This window comes from Cylas formicarius, unplaced genomic scaffold (genome assembly GCF_029955315.1).
Source record: "Cylas formicarius isolate icCylForm1 unplaced genomic scaffold, icCylForm1.1 PGA_scaffold_7__23_contigs__length_41026272, whole genome shotgun sequence".
In the NCBI taxonomy this organism is placed as follows: domain Eukaryota; kingdom Metazoa; phylum Arthropoda; class Insecta; order Coleoptera; family Brentidae; genus Cylas; species Cylas formicarius.
In genome coordinates, this window is record NW_026844352.1 from 40,617,580 (window position 1) to 40,633,959 (window position 16,380).

Sequence of the window (16,380 nt, forward strand, 5' to 3'; positions counted from 1 at the left end):
ATCCTTTAAAAAATCCAACCTCCAAAATCTTATGAAGGAATGTAAGCTTTTGAGAAGAAAGCCCTCTAAAACCAAAATCATGGGCACTCTACGTTGATGATACTTTTGTTATTGGGCCTCAATAATTATGACAATTCCCATTCGTAGATATTCTCATGAATAAAAAAAATCTGACCTAACATTACAGTTTAGAGTACACTTAAGCATAGAGACTGATAAAGTCTGTTCATAGATATAAGAACTGATACGAATTAAGGAAAGACCCGGGCAAGCTGTAAGATTGAAATAAGGCCGAACAGGTCCGTACTTTGCTTAGAATTTAATTATTGGGAGTTTTGTTAGGAAAGATATTAAACAATATTTATTTATTTATGTATGTATTTATGTTTAAATCTAAAATAAAATTTCAAATAAGTTTTATTACCTACTTAAATTACTTAAAATTATTCACATAATATATCAGTATCACTATCGCTATCATCGCCTGTTCTAATTATTATTTTTTCTATATTATTTGCAATATGGATATACGATTGTTCTGCTTTTTCTATATGTTTAACAAAATTTGCCCAACTTTGTGGAGGGATGTTAAAAACTTCGGTTTTCTCTAAGTTTGAGGACATTGGAGTTAACACGGGGAAAACATTGTTACGACGAGTGGCAGATTTCAGTTGGTGCCAAACATGTTCAATGGGATTAAATATACAGTGGTAAGGTGTAAGCCTTAAAACTGTATGCCCTAGATTTTTTGTATAATTATCACAGACGTATTACTTTTGTAGGTTCAAGCTTTGCAGAACCTCAATTAATTGCTTTTTGGTATAATCTTCGTGAAAATAAATGTCGTTATTATACATGTAGTTTTGGATTGTTGCTTTTGTGTCACATGACGAAGGGGTTTTAGTCAACTGTCTACTGTGATAACTGGCAATGTCCATTACAATTACGTTATTAGGAGCAATGTTTGGAACTAGTTTGTTTTTAAACCAACTTTCAAATAAATCAGCGATGGTGTCTTCATGGTAATCCAGAGAAGAATCTTTAATATTTTTCGCAGACAGAGAAAGTCCATTTGGAATGCAACCATCTTTAGCGCCAGCATGCAAAATAGTTATTCTTTTACCTCTTTTTGATGGCGCGTTTGTTTTACACTTATCAGTTTAGTCAATCCAACCCTTTTCCGGGGTATCATAACTGTCGAACCAGGTTTCATCCAAGTAAATAATTGACCTTTTTTGTTCTCTGTAAATCCTATTTTTTTCTAGATATTCTGTAATTCTATAATCCTGTTCAAACATCATCACTTATCCAAAAATTCCGGCAGTTCGTGCACGATGTTCCCGCCCCCCCCTTTAGCTCCGCCCCCCTCATACCGTACGTAAGCAGGTATAGGGTGGAGTCAAATCAGTTTCAATTCGCCGGCAGTTTCTTCTCGAAAAATTCAAAGCGCCTTTATTGTTGCGCCCCCAAGGTTGCTGCTGAATAGTCCAGTGGCGTCCGACGAGAGCAAACTTGCGAGGATGATCTTGTCCCGGTTAAATTGGGACTTGCTTCCGTACGAAATGCATTGCGACACCGCCCTGTTGGTATTGAAATCCGTAGATCAGGAGTTAGGGTATCTGCAGTGGGGGTGGCAGACGATTTTGAGGCTGAAGCTCCACATCAGCGACAAACACTTTAAGGAGTTCGGTAGAGTTCAGGAGCCCGAGAGGTTCGACATTTTAACCAAGGGTAACCGACTCGCTCGCTCACTTGGAAATGTCATTTTTACTATCCGATTTGAAGGAATCAAAGAGGGACGACCGCTGGCCAGTTTCGTGTCCGTCTTGATGACAACTTGGGGCCACCTTATACCCCCGATATGCACCCACGGCATGGATCAACTGATCCAAATCCAAAACCATCACAAACACGAGGCGGTGCTGTTCGCGTTGTACCAAATCGTGCCGCTGTTTATGTCGAGCCAAGAGTGCCTGGTCAATCTGGAGAAGTATCAGCAAGTGTTGGTCAATCTTTTAAACGCGGACAGGGGTTACATTTCCATGGCGAAGAGTTTGCTGGTCGGTCAAGACACCGTTTTGCAACAGTTCGGCAATATGATCGAGACCCAAATCGCGAACTATCGGTATTACGAACTAGACGGTCCCCGCCCCTTGGTGCGCCATGTCGGTTCGACGCTCGGCGGCCGGGTAAAAATTTCAAAGTTTCAGGTACGATTGTGGATGAACTCTTTGGTTTCGATGCCTAATTGGAACAGCGACGGCGGCGTTCTATACTTACTGGACGTGTTAATTGGGAACGCGTTTTTTCACAAGGACGGTCTCGAAGTGGTTTACGAAATCCTACGGAATTTACACCAGGTAACGGATTTCAAGTTATACAGGGCAGTTTTTATCGTGCGAAGCGAAAATAAGAAGTTAACCTTACCATAGAAGCCCAAAATAGCTGTCACTCTAAAAATTGAAAAGATACCGAACTTTCGTTTCAATCAGTCAATCAAGTTGTTATCTAATCTATATACGCACTAATTTCTAGCCCTTCAGAAGCTCATGTATTTAAAGGTATATTAAATAAAAATGTACCTTATTTAAATACATTTTTCTAGTATTTAAAACAATTTGAATACAAATATCCTTAAAATGTTAAATATGAAGTTGCAATTACAATTAAAACTTGTATCCAAAGTCCTATTACCTATGTACCTGTTACTTTTTAGACTTTCGAAGTTCTCTAAACTCAACGAACCCGCGATAATTTTCATTATTAACCGAACTTTGAAGCAAATTACATTTTTCTTGTATTTTAAATGTAATTTAAATATCTGCCAAAACCAGATTTTTATTACGGGAAATTCGCGCAATTGTAATAAGATGAGATAGTTAGATCAGACGCAAATCTGCATTGGAGCTAGAGGAAAAAACGACTATAATACAATAATACAAAACTTAAATTTTTAATGAATATATATTTTTTATTTTAGTCCTTACACTTTCCTACTGTTTCATTGTTAAATTTATGATCTAAAGTATTTGTATTTAAATATTTTTAAAAATCCATTTTAATAATTCGGATGTCTACAGGTAATTAAAAAAAATATTAAAATTTTAAAGTGTATTTAAAATACTGTTAAATACATTGAGAACGCATTCTTTGGCGGAAAAGTATTTGTGTTTGTATTTAAATTTAAAAATGTATTTTTAGCAACTCTGGTTCTCTAAAATACTTTTTAGCGCTAATGTAATTGTCGGAAAAGTATTTGTATTTAAATACTTTTAAAAATGTCTTTTTAACATCTTAAATCTTAAATAAGTGCTAATATAATTGACGTTGCACTCAAGTACAGTTTCAAAAATTGTTAAAGTTGAAAACTTTGCCGGAAAATATTTGGATTGTATATATTTCTAATAAGTACGTATTTCTACAGAGGGTTAAAAATTATATTAAGATTTTAAAGTGTATTTAAATACTTCTAAAAATGTATTTTTAATAACTCCGGATTTCTGCAGATGGATAAAAAACATATACTTATTAAAATATTAAAGTGTAAGAATGTATTTTAATTAATCCGGATTTCTTCACGGGGGTAAAAAATATATTAAAATTTTAAAATCCATTTAAATACATTTAAAAGCTTGCAAATGTATTTGAAATACAATGAATTGTTTTGCCATAAAAGTATTTGTATTTGTATTTAAATAATTTTAAAAATGTATTTGTAATGTTTCAGAATTTCTACAGAGTAATAAAAAAACGTAAATGAAAATTTTAAAGTGCATTAAAGTAGTTTTAAAGACGTTCCTAACGTATCTGAAATGCAATACATTATTTTGCCATAAAAGTATTTGTATTTAAATACTTTTAAAAATATATTTTTAATTACTCCGGATTTCTACAGGGGGATAAAAAATGAATTAAAATTTTAAACTCTATTTAAATACTTTGCTAATGTATTTGAAATACAATAAATTATTTTTCCATAAAAGTATTTGTATTTGTATGTAATTTTTGAAAATGTATTTTCAATGACTCAGGATTTCGACAGAGGGATTTAAATACGTTACTAATATATTTGAAATGCAATTAATTATTATTATTATATTTAAATGCTTTTGATACTAATATATTTGAAATACAGTTTATTATTGTGCCAGAAAAGTGTTTGTACTGAGATATTTTTATAATATATATGGTTTTGTACGGGACGATAAAAAAATATAGATTAAAATTTTCAAGTGCGGTACACCGACAGAGGCGGGTTCGATATTCAGCGTGTTAAAATGGGTGTCCGGCGTCAATACGTCGAACAGTCTGATTGCCAACTCGCTGGCTCCCTATCCTTGGCTCGCTTACGTTTTTCTGGAAATCGAACACCAAGAAAGGGAAGTGAGAACCGGGTTATGGAGGGAAATACTGATCGAACTGTCGAAGCAAAAGGGCAAAATAAACGTCGATCACGCCATTAAGGTCGATTTTCGCGCAGTTTGCATTTAAAAAATCGAATATCGAATCCTTTTAGAAAGCTGCTGGGACCGTAAAAGTTAGTCCGTTCACATCCGGTTGGCTCTGTATTTACCGATGGGCACAACAAGCTCTGGACACTCCGATCGATCACCAGCTGTTGCCGCTCATCTGGCAAAAATTTTTCACACTCTTCTTGACCAGGATAACAACATCCACTGGGTAACGTTACCTAGAAAACATTATTCAAAAAATTAGAAATATTCCAAGTCAAAACCGTTCTAGTTAGTTTTGGTTAGTTATTTAAAAAAAAATCTTCTATCTTCTCTGTAAACCAAAAAAAAAAAAAGATTGGGAATGTTTTTTGCCAAAAATGGCTTTTTTTAAAAGAATCTTCCACTGACTCCCACAATATTGTTTGCAAGTCTTCCTGAGTCGATAGTTTGATTAAAATAACAAATAAAAATAAAAAATAGTAATTTTATTTAATTAATTTAAATTAGACTTAATTCCCTGTAAACAAAAATAATTTGCAAGGTTTTTTTTTTGGCAAAAAACGCCGGTTTTTTTACACAATCGTCCCCTGACTATTGCAATTTTATTGACAAATCTTCTGGATTTGTCCTCGGTGGATAGTTTGATTTAATAAAATAAAAAAATAAATTTAATTCATAAATTTCAATTAAATCTTGCCTATAGGAAAAAAAATTGGAATATGTTTTGTCACAAAACGCCGTTTTTTCTTAAACAATCTTTCCCTGACTATTGCAATTTTATTAACAAATGCCTTACAAAAAAACGGAGATTTCTACGACTATAATATACGCTACAAAGATTGTTTTTCCGTAAAAAAATAGACTAGAATTTTCAAAATAATATTTTACGAACATCGGTATTAGAGTCTACAATAGACTGTCCTCAGAGCTAAAGAGCAGTAGTAATGTAAACATTTTTAAATCCAAACTAATGCCTTTCCTCCTAGAAAACTGTTTTTATAATTTAAACTAATATTTTACCCATTAATATTTGTCATCACTGTATTGTTGTGCTCTGTCATATTAATGACCAATGACGGGTGACCACTAACGAATGACAAATGACGCATGACGAAAGAGGAATGACCAATGACGAACGACCAATAACGAGTGACGAAAGTGCAATTGTTCATTGACAATTAAAAAAAGAAAACAGCAATTTTAGGCCGGTTTTTACTTATTCACCTAAACCATTATTTGGGAATTTGCAAGGCGCAAAAAACGATACGTTTCAGACTATACGTTCTGAGTCGCATATCGAAAAAAATTACGTTTTAGTGCGTCGGAAAACGCTTGCGTCGGACCGAAATTCTTCGACGGCCTCGTCAACTTCGCTTACCAGAAGAGAATCAAGCGACGGCTTCAAGAAACGGTCGAACACTACGAGAGCGACGACGGGAATTGCGACGGCGATCCGGACGCGAAGGAATTGCGCCAATCGTGTCGCAAGTACTCACAGTGCGAGTCGCGTAATTTTCCTCCGAAAGAAAATCGATCCCTTTTGCAGACTATTCCAGGCGTTCCTGTTGTGGTTGGACGAGCCCGGGCTGCGAGAGAACACGATACTGCACCGCCTGCCGCCGCAGTACGAGCCCGGCCTCTTAACTCTAATTGTTCAAAACGACAGGGTAATTAATTATTTTTATTTATCTATTTAAAAACCAGAACAGAAAAACGAGAAACTGCCACAATATTTAAAAATCTCTTAACGGTAATTGCTTTTATACGGTCTGAGGGGGGCGGAGCTAAAGAAGAGACATGAACTGACGACTGATTTCCATAATGGTGAAAGGTTGGATAAGGATGTATGTAAAGTGAACCTGAAGAAGGAGCGTTAATGAATTTTGATGAAAAGTAAAGGCCTGGGTTGCGGTTAAGATTTCTGTGGATTTTTTTTGCTAGAACAATCGATGACGTGCAAGAAATTTTCTTATTCGGCCTCATGATAAACTATTTAAACTCTAAACACAAAAACATACGTTTGTCAATCGTTTATACGAACTCCCTAAGGTTCATTGTTGGTTCCATTGGTTCTCCACCTCATAGGTTCTGACATTTAAACTTTGACACTATAAAGTCGAACCGTAGGAATAAATATTCACTTTTCCATACTGTGCACAGTATGCATTGAAGGAAAGTAAAGAGCAAAATCAGGATCTAATTTGTCCTGAAGTATTAATGTCACACGACCTCAAAGGAATCAAATGGAATCAAAATTATAAAAAGGACCTAAATTGCGGTTAAGGTGGTTCGATTGTCTAGAGATTTCTATTCATTCTTTGAATTTTCTTAGCTAGAAGAATCGACGACGTTCAAGAATTTTTGTTATTTTTCCTCATGGTCAACCATTTAAACTCTATACTCCAAAAACGTACGTTTTAGCATTGAATTGGATACTAATAATAATCTCTTAATGTAAAATTAGTTTCCACATCAGGAAACCCCAGTTGCCACTGTGGTCTTTCCTTACATTCATCCGACAGCCGCAGATCCGGAAAAACCATTAAAAAAAAACAAAAATTTATTATTTAATCTCCGAATCATGCTTATGCATTTTCCTTTGATACCGTACTTTAACGAAACAAAACTACACGCTTGTTTTGAACCTTTTTTTTTTCAAAAAAAAATCTTCTGTTTGCTTCTTCAAAGCTGTACCTGCTTACACACGGTTTGATTTCGCCCCCTCCAGACCTTATATAAGTAGGTGCAGAGTAGAATGCTAGGCAGTTTCTGTTAAGCTCTGAAGAAGTCAGCATGGTCGATTCAATTTGCACTACGTCGACGACAAACATTTAATTTCAGGTATTTCTGTGATAAACAAAACAAATGAACAATCTTTCTATTGCGGTATAGATTAGTATATAACCATAAATAGCTGCGTTCAGGCGTCACAATAACTTTATTGTGAAGAAGAATTGATTTTAGGTATAGTCGTTACGCCAACCTATAATTGACTGAGTTGATATATATTTTTTTACCTTTTAACTCATCAAACACAAGTTTAAGATTAAGTGAGTTCGTTCAAGGTAAAATTAAGGGAAAACCACATTAAAAAAAATCCCTTAAGGAATGGAAACCGTGAATAAGCGATAGGCTTTTGAGTTTTCCTTTTTTAATGTGCGTTCAGAGCCCGTGGTATCAGTATCTGGACTACGAAAAGTTGAGGCGACAACGTGAGGCGTGTATAAGGACGTGGAGGGTCGCGAATTTCCGCGAGAAAACCAACGTAAACCGGCCCTTATTGAATCCCGGAGGTAATTCGGAGAGCTCAGATCCGGTCGAGAGGATTTTGCGCAGGTAATATGGCATTATTTTTTAAAACGGAAAATGATGGATTAACGTATGGTTTCAAACACGAATATAGTTTCTTCAACAAGACAAGTCCTTCTTAGTAAACTTCTTTTTGGAAAAATTTCCGTTATGGTTACTTTTAAAACTTCGCCAAAATGTTAATACGTCTCCATCTAATTCTTCACGCCTTGGTTTTCGAAGCCTGACTTCATGGGGCACCTTTTTTAATATGCTTGGCATGCTATGGACTCCAGATACTCTTGAGTCCACTCCAGCTTAGGCAGTGCGTAGCTTTAGACATAGCTCTGGCATTAGTTTCGAGGCTGTTGGTTCTTTTAAAAGTAGTTATTATAGGTTAACGTCGTACGACGCTCCGAAACCACCTCCGGATTTGGTCCAGAGGGCGCCCGTCATGCCGCCCGTCGATTTTGCCGACAAAGATTCGATGTTTCGAAGTCTCGAGCCTTGCTTCAAGACGTTGAAACAGTTCGCGCAGTGAGTACCGTATGGTATATAAATTTCAATTGATTTGTTTCTTTTTCACGAACAGTGCGGCTAATAAATCGCTTTTAAAATTCGAAAAACCGTTTAAGCGTGTCTTCGCTATTCTACTCTACACCTGCGTATGTACGGTTTGAGGGGGGCGGAGCCAAACTAACCGAGTCGCGTTTATATATAAATTTCAATTGATTCGTTTTTTTTTCACTAACAGTGCTTCCAATAAATGGCTTTTAAAATTCGAAAAACCGTTTAAGCGTGTCTTCGCAATTCTACTCTACACCTGCGTATATACGGTTTTAGGGAGGCGGAGCCAAACTAACCGAGTCGCTTTTAAGAATGTTTGGTGGTTGCTTATAGATTTCTGTGGATTCTCTGGTTTTTCTTTTGTGGAAGAACTGATGACTTGGAAAAACTGTTGTGCATTTTAACTCTATACACCAAAACGTACGTTTATCAATCATTTATACGAATTCCCTGAGCTTCATGATTGCAAAACAAACGGCAAAATTGGGCCTGTAGTTTCATTTTCTCACGACCCAAAAGTGTGTTTCCTTTTTCGGAACCAAAATCGGAATTTCTAAGCGACACATCAAACGATGCCAATTGTATATTCCGACTTCAAAACTAAATCAAAGAAAAGAATTAGGTAGACTCCTCCCTTTTTGTGTTTCCTAAATTTTCGTTTGATAGTGGTTAAGGCGACGATCGATGTGATAGAGTGAACTCCTCAAGACATACCAGAAGTATAATCAAATTTACAAACATTATCAGAGAATCTAAGCTCTCAGTCAGTTTCAACATAATAACTTAGTTTAACAAGTCTTTGCGAGGGTCTAAAATCCGGAGTTTATAGTTTTGCACCTTGAAAGCGTAGATTTCATTGGATAAAATAACAATGTTTAATGATTTTAGAGAAATGAAAATATTAACTCAGAGTAGCTTTTATAAATATATTGGCAGCACGAGATTTGTCGCCATATATTTTTAAGAGTATTTTTATTCAGAGTTAAGGGCATGTATAGGGTCCAGCACAATAAAAATTTCTTTAAAAATGTTTTTGCATTTTCGGTTTATAGTAATCACACGCTAAAACTGTCGGAGCACAAGGCGCTCGATTGCTCGTATCAAGAATTGGCGCCCCAGCTATATAGATCGGTCCTTAACAAAGTGAAGAAGAAGATACCTTGCAAGGGTCGTAATCAAACAGTGCATTGCTCAGGGGCAGCGACCGTTGTGCTAGAGATGCAGGTAACTATCTTCTTCCTCTCAAATTTGTTAGGTTAGTTTTGGTGAGTTGGACCATTTCTACTATTGTAAACCAATATATCCATACTAGAAAACGACAAAAATTAAACTTTTACTTGCTTGTGGAAAATTGGCCTTGAAAGTGTCATTTCAGCTAAGTAAGAAAAAAGATAACAGTCAACATAACCTCAAAATAATATGAGTTGGTTGCACTGGGAAATGACACTTTGAGATGTCAAATAAGTTGGTTTAATGCAAGGGTGACAGATGACATTTTTATTGGTGGTTACTAAAACAGCGCCACCGTACGGCGGCCCGGAAAACTATGTGCGTTTTTGACCTACCAAAACCGGCTCTTGCGTTCCGTGGTAGTATTTGACTTTGACGCTCGCGGTAGAAGGTCGTTGTTTATGTCGAGAAATTGGGGATGAGGGAATTTCGGCGAAAGAAAAACGTGCCGTTTTTAGGAGGCGCGTGTCAACGAAAGGATAGAACACCAGATCGAAATCAACCGGAATGCGTACGAATCGCTCGTCGCTAAGACTTTGGAAAAGGACTCGGCGAGTCTTTGCGGCGCTTCTGTCGCGATTCAGCGGGCCGTGGGGCAAGTAACACGTCCGGTTTCGATTTTTGCGACATCGTTATCGGTTTTCGTGCCCGTTTTAGAGCGCTCCGGTGTCGAATCGAGGCGGACCCTTCGTCCGCGGAGATGGGCGTGCGACTCTTCTACCACATTCTGTCCCTGTTCGACGAAGAGACGACGGCGTATCCGCCGACGAGAACGCTCTTCGCGATCTGCTTGGAAAAACTCGGCCGGAGTCACATTTACGGCGTCGAACGGGAGATGCCCGGGTTGCTGCGTACGATCTTGACGGAACCCCGGCTCGCGTGTTACCTGGCGCCCCATTTTTCGCCCGCCAACGTCGGCACCGCCCGCATGCTCTCCATGTACGTCACGATTTGCGACGAAACGGACCGGAAATGCGACGTAGTATTCGCTCTGCTATCGAAAGTGAGTAGTAGTGAGTCGTGGAGGCTGTTTTACGTTTCCCCGCAGAGATTTCGCGGAACGAAATGAAAACCGCATCATGGAATCTATAAAACATCTATAAGACATGACCTCAACACCTCAAATCGTATTATCCAAAGAGAAAATCAACCGAAACAAAAACAATTTTTTGTAGCAGAGGATGTTTTACAATTTTTGAAAATTATTTGTTCATTCACATTTGCCTCGATTTCGACGTACAGGGTGTTGAAATTTATGGTGTATTGTTTTTTCTCTAGGTGGATGGCGTTCGGGTCATTTAAATTCAGTGTTAACTTACAACGTTAAATAAAAACGCATCTTTTTTTTTTTTAGTTTGTGACTACAACACGGTACTCACTTTTAGCTGATATATTTATTGTAGGTTATCACTAAATTACAGATTATATAAAAAATATGATGAAATATGTTCGTGGTCATCTAATTAATACAAAAATTTCATTATTTGATTGTTAAAAATTTCAGATAGGGACCTCAAATGTCATTAACCAAAAAAAATTTTTGAAAATTCCAATTTTTTTAAGGGTTTATTTATTAGGATGCTTTGAAACTAGTCTTTTTATTTATTTATTTTTGCGTATTCATCTATTTTAATGTGAAAATAAATGCCTGAAAGGATTTTACGACAACTTCAAAGCGTCAAGAACGAGAAATCAGTTTCAAATTTGCTAGAACCATACAAACTCTGCACTATTTCATCAACTCCTTGTTTGTAAACAGTCATTTACCAGATGCGTTTTGTAAGTCTCAAGGTAGATGACGCCTTGCGCTTTTGAAGCTTGGCGGGGCTTTTGAATTGGTACAAATCTAACCAAATGGTCATTTTGCCTGTTGTTTCGACCCAAACTATTAAAATATGCTAAAACTCGTTTTATGTCTGCACTGGTTATATTTCCCTTCTTTTTCGTGAGACTAGTCGTAATTTTTTCATAACTTTAACCATCTTTCCGGTTTTCGTCCCCTTTTTCGTGCCGTCACCGTCATTTTTCCACTCATCACTATCGCAAGACATTTTTTGCATACATACGATCTAAACAACCAAAAGTGCACATATTTATTCTTATTATTATTATTTATTCTGCGTCGGTTTTTGTTGGGCCGAAGTTGCTAACGTTTCGCCAACCATCCTGTTGACTTCTTCAGAGTTTGACTGAAACTGGCTCGCATTTTACTCTGTACCTGCTTATATATTGTTTGAAGGGGACGGAGCTAAATGAGGGTCATAAACACCGTCTCGGATGACTGATAACCTGAGTCGCCGTTAAGATTGTTAGGTTGCTGATACATAGAATACATGTATCAGCATGAATACATGGAAGAATTTTAGTTTTATCGAATGAAATTTTATGTGATTGTGTTCTGCAACTGCTAATATTTGTCTCAGTCTTAAGGCTCTTTCATGTTCTTTCAGCCTAGTTGATACATTTCGTCCGGTCTCTCCGATGTATTCTTTGACTAACCAAAGCTAAAATTATTGCATGTAATCCGAGAGTCTATAGAAATCTATAAGCAACCTAATAATCTTAACCGCGACTCATTTCTTTACCTGTCACTAATATCAGAATCAGTCATACGAGACGGTGTTTATGTCCCTCTTTTAGCTCCGCCCCCTTCAAACCACATATAAGCACGTACAGAGTAAAATGCGAACCAGTTTCAGTCAAGGTCTCTGAAGAAGCCAACAGGATGATTGGCGAAACGTTAGCAAAAACCGACGCAGCAGTTTTGCCTACCAGTCTATGACAAACAATAAACAACTACGAGGTTAGCGCCAAAATTTTCCAGTCCGACATAGATGCAACTACAATATCGCGAAAAAATGAAGAAGTCTTGCGTCAAATAGTTTTTATTGACAGCATTTTAAACAAGACGTGTCCGAAAAAATGTCGCAAATAACGCAAATTGAGTATAGAGCAGTCATTTGACAAAAGAAGATGGTGTGTACGGCCAAAGTTCTCCTTCGTATTCTGTAGTGAAAGAATGGGCAAAACGTTTTCGAATGGGATGATTCAAAAACTGGTCGACCAGTGAGGGTCATAACGGAAGATATTGTTGCGATTGGTATTGAGTGATCGTTTAAAGGTCAAGGAAATCTCAGAAATTACTAAGCTTTCTGATACAAGTGTTCGTCGAATCCTGCATGATCATTTAGGTAGGCATAAGGTTACTGCAAGATGGGTTCCTAAAAACGTCTTTGCTATTCCAAAACAACGCCGTGTCGAGTGTTTTTGGAACTCTGTGTGTCGGAACTGAAGCCTGAGATAGAAATTATTGTGACGGGAGATGAAACTATGGTTCTCTATCGAAAAAAGAATCAATGGAGTGGCGTCGTAAGGGTGAACCACCTCCAAGAAAATTCAGAGTCTGCCAGTCAACAAGAAAGGTGATGGCCACGATCTTTTGGGGTTGTGAAGGAATTCTTTTGATAGATTTTAAAGAAACTAATACCACTGTCAATGGTAAATATTACGCAACATTAGTACATAAATCGCGAGACTACATACGTGTAAAACGTCGAGGAAAACTGACCAGGGGCGTCTTGTTGCATAAGCTGCCATTTCAGAGTGTGGGTTCCAACGGATAGATCATCCTCCCTATAGTCCAGATATGGCCCCCAGCGACTATTATTTGTATGTATATTTGAAAAAGGACTTACGTGGACGGCAGTTTAACGACGAAAGAATATATTTTTTTAAGGGATTGAGTTGTTAATAAAGAGATGTAATAAGTGAATTGAAATTATATTGAAAAATAATAAAAAATTGTTACCCTACTTTGTTTCTTTTATATTCAGGCCGGGAAATCATGGCGAAGCCCCCGTATTACATCTTTCGACCTCGCTACTAGCTCGATTGTGGCGTTGCTTGATTTTTTCCCTTCGCCCTTCATTTTAGTTCGAAATCGATAAGTGGTTGAACGCGAGACAACCGAAACTGAGCGAGAGGACGCGGTTTATCGAGGCCGTAGTCAAAGGACTAACCGTTTTGGGCTACGACCCGCCCGTAGAGACGCTCATGCTGCACGGACTTTACCGTAAACACCTGTTGATGGGTAGGTGGGGTAAAATCCGGGTCGTTATGTCACTGGCACCGCTCCGTTTTTCCAGTTTTCGAACACCAATTTCCGGAACATTACGGGGAAATTCTCGTCCGTCTTTTGAACGCTAGCGACGGAAACTCCGAGTCCGCTTTGATCGCCAAAACCGTCTGGCTGGATGTGCTGAACTCGTTGTCCAAACCCGCGAGGATCGACCCCAAGACTTCGCTAAGGTACGACCTCATTTATTGTTTACGTTTAATAATAACTAAGTGAATCTAATATCTTAATAAACCAGGTTTTTTATCGACAAAATTAATCATACGTCTTAGATATAAATGGTAGATTCTAAAATTACCTACAAATATAGGAGGAAGAGCAAATGGCCACGAAATTACAGATAAAGACACAATTATAATCCTCGTAAATCCCTTTAACATCATGTACGCATCAGGAGTTATTCCAAGACAGTTCCAGAGAATACAACGATAGAAAGAGTAAGAAAATACAAATAATTGGGAACATGGCTATACGAAACAATGGAATGAAATCAAATGTCACGTAGAGATAGCCAGAAGTGCATTTGTAAAAATAAAAAAGTTTTTTTGCAACAGTGATATAAATTTCGAGTTAAGGATAAGAATGCTTCGATGCTACGTTTCTTCAATGCTACTTTGCGGGTCGGAAGCATGGACACTGAAAAAGGCAGTTATGGATTTGGAAGATGGTGTTATCGGCGAAGAAACAGAACAAGAGGAAACAATTAACTCTCTAAAAAGAAGGATATTGGAATACCTTGGCCACGTGATCAGAGGACCTAAGTATGCCTTGTAAACGATTTTTGAAAAATGGTCTTTTTTGTAGACTCTTGCACACGCGATTTTTATATTTTTTTTAAATACTTCCCGACTCCCCCAGCCCCCCCCATTTCCAATAGGTTCCGTCACGGGGCAAAGCTGCATGGATGTGCCAAATATGAAGTCGATTACTTTAAATTTCGGACACATCGTGTTTCATAGCAAGGTTCAAAAAACAGTCGAAAATTGCGGAAAAAAGATGGATACCGTCGTTGAATCAGGGCCATTTCGTATAAGTTTATGTGCCTCGTGGAGGGTTAAAAAGTAGGCAAATTTCAATTTTCTAGCTCCAGCGGTTCGAAAGTTATTCAAGAAAAACCAAAAGACGAGAACAGAGAACAGACAGACAAAAAAAAATTTTTTCGACCTTGATCATTTCTGTACCAACGGCGATTCCGTAGGACTTACCGTTACCGAGTTATGAAATTTTTATACGAGCGCGGATACTTTCGAAATATTCGATTTCATCAATTTTCGAAAGTAACAACATTAGAATAGCCATAATGATACCCAGCCTCCGTTAGGAGAAGAAACTAGAAGAAGTAGAAGAGAAAATAAACTAAAAGACGATACTGGTTATTTGTTTCGCTATATATCACATCAAAACGCTAATTTTACCCTAAACAGATCGGATCGGAAATTGGGATTTCGGGGTAGTTTTCCAAAAGAGGGGGTAAAGTTTTGCAATTGCAATGTACCTGGTACGTTTTAAGTATATGTTTTTTTATTCCTTTTTGTTTGACGTATGTCAATCATCTGCGATAGTAACATTAATAAAGTATTCGTATTCGTACTCTTGCCCTCTCCTTTCAATAGAGATCAGCTCAGGCAGTACGCGCAACATCAGAGTCTCCTTCAACACCAGGAGCTGCTGGACACTGTCGAATTGCTTTCACGCCATTTCACCAAAGAGCGCCTTCAGTACGGTTTGTACGGGTTGTACCCGAAATGCCGCAACTATATGGACGTGTACGTGCTTTTGGTGGGGATGTCCGGCCACGCCCTGATCGTGAGCATGCTGAACACGCATCAGGGCACGTTGGGTGACAAGTTGTGCGAGAAAATTTGGCCGTATATAAGGGACGTGTTCGCGCCCTGGCTCGTGCCCTACTCGATGCACAACTTGAAGGATAACATGGCGGCTTGGATACAACAATTGGCCGACGATCGGACGGTACTTCTTCCATGGATCCCGTCCGATAGCGGCCAAGCCCGGAAGATGTTGGACGCGTTCTTCGAGTGTGTCACCTTCGTTTTGCACACCCTACCGAGTAAGCACCTTTTTTCCCCCCCATCTGATTCGGTAAATTCGACGCGACGTGACGTCATCGCCTGCGAATGTGTCCGACTTAAAAATATGAGAATGTGGCAAATTCGCTCTTTCAGATTCTGGCAGCGAAAAAATTTCAGGGTGTAGCCTGTCACATATTTGTGAACTAAAAAAAATTATTAGTAGCGGGAACCTTGACATAGCAACCATATGTATATTGATAAACTTCCAATAACCATAGTTCATCCGAAAACATGAGTGTTACATCGATCAATATCACCAATTTAAACACACGTACATGTTGTTTTTTCTCAATTTTTACGTTTTGCTATCTATCTACCTAAGCTAGTAAAAACAACCTTTACCTTTCTAGCAAACAACAAAACTTTGGAAATGGCACTTTCGCATTCAGTTTCTGGTTTATACTAGTGAGCGAAGAACATTTCATTGCTATAGATCGTAGGTAGTTAGTACTTCCATTTTGGAGCCATCACGTAATCATTGCTGCTAAACTCTGTTTTTCGCCTCATATTTTTGCATTCCTTTTTTCTCGACTTTCACCATGCCACAAGAATTTGGTCTTTGACTCCATACGTATACCCACGATGAATAAAAATTTTCACCATCAAAAGAACGAAG

The 16,380-nt window shown here is 37.8% G+C and overlaps 1 protein-coding gene across 1 annotated transcript in view; it reads left to right on the top strand.

The window, feature by feature from the left end:
• LOC132704650 (ectopic P granules protein 5 homolog) overlaps positions 1 to 16,380 on the top strand; it is a 44,351-nt gene that overhangs the window by 18,324 nt on the left and 9,647 nt on the right. The window contains exons 10-24 of the mRNA XM_060674790.1: positions 1,472 to 1,731; positions 1,786 to 2,156; positions 2,211 to 2,360; positions 4,234 to 4,464; positions 4,517 to 4,680; positions 5,772 to 5,942; positions 6,001 to 6,121; positions 7,621 to 7,790; positions 8,139 to 8,279; positions 9,362 to 9,533; positions 9,998 to 10,134; positions 10,197 to 10,542; positions 13,473 to 13,629; positions 13,685 to 13,847; positions 15,288 to 15,742. Of these exons, the coding sequence (XP_060530773.1) occupies positions 1,472 to 1,731; positions 1,786 to 2,156; positions 2,211 to 2,360; positions 4,234 to 4,464; positions 4,517 to 4,680; positions 5,772 to 5,942; positions 6,001 to 6,121; positions 7,621 to 7,790; positions 8,139 to 8,279; positions 9,362 to 9,533; positions 9,998 to 10,134; positions 10,197 to 10,542; positions 13,473 to 13,629; positions 13,685 to 13,847; positions 15,288 to 15,742 (3,209 nt within the window). The remainder of the gene's footprint in view (positions 1 to 1,471; positions 1,732 to 1,785; positions 2,157 to 2,210; positions 2,361 to 4,233; positions 4,465 to 4,516; positions 4,681 to 5,771; positions 5,943 to 6,000; positions 6,122 to 7,620; positions 7,791 to 8,138; positions 8,280 to 9,361; positions 9,534 to 9,997; positions 10,135 to 10,196; positions 10,543 to 13,472; positions 13,630 to 13,684; positions 13,848 to 15,287; positions 15,743 to 16,380) is intronic.